Source organism: Halyomorpha halys, unplaced genomic scaffold, assembly GCF_000696795.3.
Source record: "Halyomorpha halys isolate HHAL.00 unplaced genomic scaffold, Hhal_1.1 Scaffold461.1, whole genome shotgun sequence".
NCBI classification, from domain to species: domain Eukaryota; kingdom Metazoa; phylum Arthropoda; class Insecta; order Hemiptera; family Pentatomidae; genus Halyomorpha; species Halyomorpha halys.
The window spans coordinates 190,494-198,415 of record NW_027105824.1 but is presented as its reverse complement, the minus strand read 5'-3'; the positions used below and the strand labels follow the sequence as shown (position 1 = coordinate 198,415).

Here is a 7,922-nt window from a genome sequence, read left to right as displayed (position 1 = left end):
CTGAAACTACTGAACATCATGTTTCTATTCTCTTCCTTATCCTTTCTTGAACATTTCATGTACATCGTCTTGTCTTCATTCACCTTAAGGCCCAATTCATATGCCGCTTCTTCGAATTCCTGGAATGTTACTTTTATAATATAATATATAATGCTAATTGTTGAGACTGTCGATTGTAAATGATCCCTCCTTGATTAGTTCTAATTGAACAAATAGCTACTGCTAATGCTACATTAAAAAGAAGAGTAGCCAGAGGACCCCCTATCTCAAGCCATTTCCCACAGAAAATTCCTGGGACAGCTGATTTCCAAGCTTAACTCGGCAGGTAGTGTTCACTAGTGTCATTTTTACCAGCCTGACTAGTTTTTTTGGTATGTCTACCTTTACCATAGCTTTTAAAAGTCACATTCTGTCCATACTGTCATATGCTTGTTTAAAGTCTAGGAATAGCAGATGTAGGTTATATGTTATACTTATAGCACTTTTCCATTGCCTACATCTTGGAGAATATCTGGTCAACTGTCATTCTACCCGGCTGGATCCCCCCTTGATATTCTCTTATCATAGTTTTCTGTGAAATTGGACTCTCTTTTATGTAGAAGCACTCCTAGTATTTAATACATTGTGCCTAGAAGTGCAATGCCTCTATAATTATCACATGTCAACTTGTCTCCTTTCTTGTGTATAGGACATATTGCTGCTCTTCCCCAATCTTCTGGTATTTTTCTTCTGTCCATATCTCCCAAATCAAATAATAAATCTCTTCCCACAAATCACTGCCACTATATTTCATCATCAGAGTTAGTTGCTGGTCCTAAGCCCTTATAAAGGAGGACGGTTGGTTTTCCAGTTGGTGGGTATTTAATCCACCAACTGGAAAAACCTTACAAGTTCAGAAAACAACACATAGCCTTGGATATATGGACAGTCACACAAGGTATTTGACCCCAGCATGGAACAAACAACTATACTTGAAAAAAAAATTATGATATACAACATAATGTATCCAAGTCGCTTAATCCAAGTTAACTTGGATCTCAAATACACGAATAAGTTTTAATACTTCTTTGAACCAGTTAAATTGTTTTGGAGGTTATTGTCTGGCATATGAGGCAACTAGACAAGAGGATGTTGAAAAGTTGTGATAAATACTTTCACCTGTATGAATCCAGCAAATAGAAAATATTATGTAAATGCTTATTATACAAACTCATGTAATGGAGCTGCCAGGTAAATATGTAAAATACATGGTTGGTATTAACAGAAATTATATACATATTTTTTGAAGTTATCAGAAGCTCCCGGAAAATTATAGTTTCTTAAACATTGTGTTGTATTCTTTCTTCATTTCAATTTATCCTCAATTGCGAAAAAACATTTTTAAAATCAATTAGAACTTTTCATTGGAGGAAGATAGTCTGAGTGGCGAACAATAAATGTTTCAAAATAGTAACAAAATATTATTTATTGTTAACCAACGTTTCACTCCACTTTGCAGGGCTGATAAGAGTTTTGACTTTTGAGTGACATCCAATTGGTATCAGAACATCATTGTTATCAGCCCTTATGAAGCTCAACAAAGTGGGGCGTAACATTGGTTAGCTATAAATAGTTTTTTGTTACTATTTTGAAACCTTTATTGACCGCCACCCGGACTATCTTCCTCTGATCTACTTCATATAATCAACTAACTATCTTCTTCCAATAAAACTTTTCATGATTTCAATTTTAAAAATGTTAAAATAGATCTATCTCTCTTTGGTTTGAATCCATATTTAAAAAAAAAAAATTAACTAAAAATGTGAAATTTATCATTTATTTACTCAAGCAGTTAGTTACATCAGGACCAGTTAATATGGTCAGAAGCCATTTATTTATTGTTTACCTGGGTTTATATTTACAAAGTTTACTACATAGTTATTTTTATATTTCTGAACCATAAATCTTTAGAATTTAATTTTATAGCTAATATATTCCATTTTTTTTTTTTAACTTTTATTCTGTTATGTGTGTTTGTGTGGCAACCTTTGTAGGTAGTAAGTAAGAAGGTAGGGAGGGAAAAAAGGGAATGTAGAGGAAGGACCTTTGCTTTAAAAGTGCGAATTGGTATTAGGAGAACAGAAACTTACAGGAACCCAACTCCTGTTTGAGGTGAGGTGGAAGGGGTAGGCCACGCCCACTCTTATTGTCCCGCCTCTTAGTACTATTCTAGTTTTTGAAATGGTAGGTTCATAATTTTTACTCGATATTGAATTTTGATTTTCATGCTGTAGTTATTTTAGCAACTTTACTAAATAATTTAACACTGAGACACTCAAATATTAATCTTATATAAATATTAACTGAAAAAAATTGAATTAGGTAAATGTAATTGGATTTATTTAATTTTTCTGAAGAAATTTCAAGTTGATGCTGGTATTAGTTTTAACTTAAAAAATATAGGGGTTTACCAAAGCCAAACTTATTTTTTTGGGAGCCTATTATGCAAGGTACCATATTATCAAGGAAGCCAATTTTGTACACTTACTCCCACCACCCTATTGAAGTGATCTCTAATCTGTGAACCATATGTTACAATTCACTTCATTTTTTATTTAATCTGGCATTGGAAGAGAACTGACATCTCAGTTTTGATTTTTTTTCTTATTGTAAGGCTTGGTGCAGCCACACCTAAGACCTACCCTGGAGTTCATCCTTACAGTAATCATCGCCAGGTGTGTTTCCATGGGAGCAGTAGGCGGGTGTTCCTCCCTCCTCCTAAGTTATTAAATTTGAGAATCTATTTTAAACTGTGATAAAACTCATAGTGTCACTAAAATTTAAAACCAGCACTAATTTCCTCTGAAGTTTGCAAGTTAATAAATTTGAGATTTGAGAATCTACATCAAACTGTGCTAAAACTCATAGTGGCACTACAAATTAAAATCAATACTAATTTACTCTGAAGATAACAAAATTAGGATTTCATTGATATAATATGGTTATAGAATAGTAATGAAAACTAACATTGTCGAATGTTATTGTTGAGGAAATTAAAAATGTTATGGTTGGAAAATTTAAGACTTTGTTCTTACAACATGTAATACCTCAGCTCATTCCTTCCAACTCTGTCTCATGGTTCAACATTAAAAAACTTACTCCTCCTTTTAAGGTAGATGACATAAAACTTCAGAAGTCAATTAAGGCAAAACAGTCCATGTATGTCAGATTAAATTCACCAGGGGTAAGGTGGAGACCAGAAGCTGCATCATCAAATTTTTTTAGAGGGGACACTTTTTTTTGGTGTAATGAATTTATGAATGGAACCATATTTTTATGGAGTTTAAATTTGGGGGGCACTTTCAAATTAGGGAACAAGGAGGAGAAAACTAACCAACTTGTTTCTGCAAAAACAAAGAAAGGTAACTGTAAAAAAAAGTCACACTAATATGTGGGTGTGCATATAATCACTTAAATGCAATGTTCAATTGTTGAGAATTGTAACTTACTGTTATTATTACTGCTATAAGTTGATCACAGTTGTCAATGTCCTCTCGCTATGCTTACTCAAAAAAGATATAAAATCCCCCAAAGGATCCTTATCAGTTGAGGTCAGGCCAAAATACAAATTATTACTTAGTGTAAAAGTATAAGCACAATTTTACAGTAAGTACACTTTAAGTACACTTTACAAATATTAGTACTTGTATGCACTCTATCTACAGGGCGAGATGGTTCATACTCACTTTAGATGGCATTTCCAATCAAGTCAGTTTCTCTGTCTTTTTAAAATGTTTCTTCCTTTTTTCCACTCCACCGTCCTATAACTGCTCCCACCGACCATCTTCTCCTCATATCAATCCACTGTCAATGATTAACACCTCAATATTATAAAATGGGTTTCTTTTTTAGTTTGGATTTCATAATTTTTCTCATTATTGGTATAAAATTAATTGTTTAATAGTCTATTTTTATTTTTTGTCAATTAGAAAATTTTTTTTAAATTAATTATTTTTTAATGATTGCTTTTTAATCAGTTCCATCTAATCAACTGATGATTGGAATAAATTATGTATGAAAATATGCTAATTAATTTTGTTTAATTGCTAAAATGAGATAATTCCTTAAAAAAGTTTTGTTGATGAAAGATTTAATAATAGTTAGCAAGGAAGAACAAAGGAATGATTAAACATTAAATTTTGCAAAGTTATTTTTTATATTCAATAAGAAAATAATCAACATTGACTATACACATATTTTTATAAGAAATTGTATTAAAATATATCACAATTTTCTAAATGCACTCATATATGGGGGTACTTACACAGAAATGTAGGAACTGCAAAGTGATGAAGTAGCTATACATTTACAATACTTCGTTCCTACTCATATATGATTACATTAAATATTCTATTTAAATATTTACAATAGATACAACTCATGTCTTATTTTTTCATTTATATAAACTCTAATTAAAGTAATAGATAACAACAATTAAAATATAAAAGAACTAGATACAGAGAAAGAAGCATGCATAACATCACTAAAATTCTATTAACATTAAATATATATGTATATATGTAAAAATAATAAATATCACCAAATATATAAAAACAAGACATTTCAAAACACAACTTTTGATTTTTTAATAACAATTAACAACAATGGAATGTTAAAATTCTCCATGAATATTTCAAGAGAGAAATAATACTACTATTAATAAAAATCATCAGACCTCTTCCATCAGAGCTATTCAAGTTCACAAGTAAAGAAAACAAAACAACTAAAGGTTAAAAATAAAAATAATTTTTTTTAATAAATAAGAATTGAATATAATCAGGTAATACTGATAAATCGATCAAAATATATATTTTTTTTTGTAATTTCAAGAAAATATAATTAATCAATGATTGAATATTTGTATTTGTATGATTATTCCAGAATATTTTTAAAAATATATAATTAGTTATTTTATTTAATTATTAAATTAATATTCTTAATACCAGTATTTGATCTAATGCGGCCAAAACTATGATTTAAGTTCCATTATTTCACCAAAAACTACAGTTTAATTAATTACAATGACCCATAAGACCCAACTCATTGGTCAGTCTATAAATACATAGTAATTCATTTTTATGGAAAAAAAAAATTATGCATGGAAAATCTGCTTCTTTATAATGGAAATATAAAAGATTTTATGTTATGTACATTAGATTAATACAGGAGACACTAATGACTATGTTGAACTGAACTTGCTCATTTGTTGCTTCTGTATAAATGAACTGGATAGAGCCAGAAGCCTATATCTCTGCTTCAGGTTACGTGAACGGACATGAGAAGAAGGGATCTCGACGGTATGATTTCCAGGGAACCAACCATTCTCACTGTCTCTCATTCGTTCACCATAATACCAACCTGTTTGGGAAAGAAAAAGTAAATTAGATAACACTATCAATTTCCAGAATCTTAAAATTTTCTTTATTTCAGAAAATCCAAGTATTAACAAAAATCAATTTCTATAAACTTTAGTTGCTATAAACTCATCTTTTTTTTAGCTTATTCATTTTAGCTTCTTTTTTTTTTTTAAACAGGACCATTTTTAAAAATTTAAAACAGCTCATTACCATCGGAAGATTAAGGTCATACGACATTTCAGACCAACTCATTAAAAAATTCTGTGGACCCGGTACAGTATACGAAAAGTCAGGGACAGTACTTACACCTGAAAGAAGTTAGTTCAAAATATAGTAGATCAAATCAAACAATTTCTACATTTTTCAGTCCACTTTTTTTTTTTTTCTCCAATTTATGATAAATTTGTCCTTATCAATATAATATGTTTTTATAAATATTTTTTTAGTACTAACTTTTTTAACTCCCATCTTACCTAATTTAATTTTTTTTCTAAATAAATAAAAAATAACTGTATAATCTCCTGTCCAACAAGGCTGTTTATTTCTTCAAAATGTGCAAGTCATTGCAAAATGATGAGATTTGACTGAATATAACACCATCAAAATAAGGAAGAATGTATGAATACTATGAGGATAAGTCAATATTTATCCACAATTTAATTATATTTTTGTTTATGTTGGTAGTACTGTTATTTTGCGTTGATGATGCATACTTTGTTTATTTGTTGTCATGTCTATGCTAAGTTAGTTTTGTTATCGCTGTCGTGCAGTTAATCATGGTTGCTCTGCTTTCTATTTGTACCAAAGAAGAGCTATCTTCAGTGATCCGTTTTTTTGTGGTTGGAAGATGTATCAGGGGCCGCAAATTCATTGTCTCTGAAAAGACTTTCAGTACAGTACAGGAACAGTGTTTTGCCACAACGAGTGTGGTGATTATTGATTACAATAACATTTTATAGTTATATTGCAGATAATAATTGACTTACCCTCGTACATAATTTTATAAAATATTTTGGAATTAGTATCTGTTCATATTTAACTGATGATAAGTTCCATTAATTTTAGTTGTTCTATAACAGGAAAATAACAATGTGAAGGTTAGTGATTAATTACATCATTCATTAGTATCAATTCAGTCCCTATAATAAAATGTCAAATAAGGATAAGTATTCAAAAAACCCTTCCAACTAACAGTGAATTGTAACCAATACACCATTTTAAAATTTTAAAGTCCAAGTTATCAAATAAAAACTCTCTCAGGTCAGTTCAATCATCATCGTAACCTGAATGGAAATGAAATTGACAGATCTTCAAATGATTTTAACAATGATAAATTCTTCTTCATTAACAGACAACTTTGTTCAGTTTACTATGCAGAAATCTAGAATCACATACCTTTATTTCCCATAGAAGAAAAAACGTAACTTGCTTAAAAAAACAAATTTCTTACTTTTCTTTGTGAAATCAAATACACTTATTTGTTGCTTGTTAGGACTGCTATTACCTTTTTAAAAATGAAGCTACTTACACTAAACAAATCTAATTCCAAACTATACTTCATGGGAAAAGGAGCCAAATTTTGACCAATCCCAAAAGAAACCTCAACTCCATTTATACAAAAATAAAGCTTATTAAATGTAAAGATTTTTCTAAAAGCCCAACAGGAGGCTGAAGAAAAATATTTTCAAGTTAATTGTAATTTATAAAAAATTAATAAAACTTTTCACTATTGGTCCACCATAGGTCCTAAAGCTAAACTATATTTCTTAAAGGGCCTAATTAACTACCTATAATGATAATCCCTTACTATATATTCCATATATAGGTCAGCGAAAGTAAGAATGTAAACTTTTTCTTTTTCTCCGGAGATGGTCTATATGAACTAAGTTACTTTCAAGATTAACTTTTACCTTCTTAAATATACCTAAATTTTGACTGCAGAAAACTTTCAAGAGATAATGAAAAATAAATTGGATACAACTTTATTATATTTATTTTCAGGAATTCATTTACATTCTTTAGTTGTAGCAGTGCGACTAATTATTTATATTTAAATTGGATATTATTATTCCTTCGCCTCATCACTCATTATTCCAGATAATTTGTGATGTCAGTATGTTACTAGCAGAACAGAATTATTTATACTTTATCATATTTCTTTTATGATAACCAAACAGTATCAAAATTTATTTTTAAATGAGGAATCAAAAAGTTTTAAGATTTTCCTTTGAGAATTGGCAAACAAGTTTAGATCTCCTGTTCTACAATGAATGAAAAGGGAAAAATTGTAATATGTTGAAAATTTTTTTGAAATAATCTAAAATAGGGACCAGATCTAGACCCGTACTATATTCAAAGAACACAGAGGATAGTAGGCCATGTTTTATATATATTGTAATATGCTCCTTTTGAGTAAATAGAATATTTTGATGTATAAAGGGTTTTAAATATGTTTTATTTTATGTATCATTAATGTTTTATTTTAAGATTGTTAATTTGTTTTGTTTATCCAAAAAGCAAGCTAAC

At 29.7% G+C, this 7,922-nt stretch overlaps 1 protein-coding gene across 1 annotated transcript in view; it reads right to left on the bottom strand.

The window, feature by feature from the left end:
* Nucleotides 1–4,191: 4,191 nt before the first annotated feature.
* The window catches only part of Exn (Ephexin), a gene marked incomplete at its 5' end in the record, with an annotated part of 61,171 nt that continues 57,440 nt past the window's right edge, over nt 4,192–7,922 (bottom strand). Inside the window, 1 exon segment of the mRNA XM_014424287.3 lies at nt 4,192–5,397. Coding sequence (XP_014279773.1) covers nt 5,219–5,397 — 179 coding nt within the window. The 3' untranslated portion in view covers nt 4,192–5,218.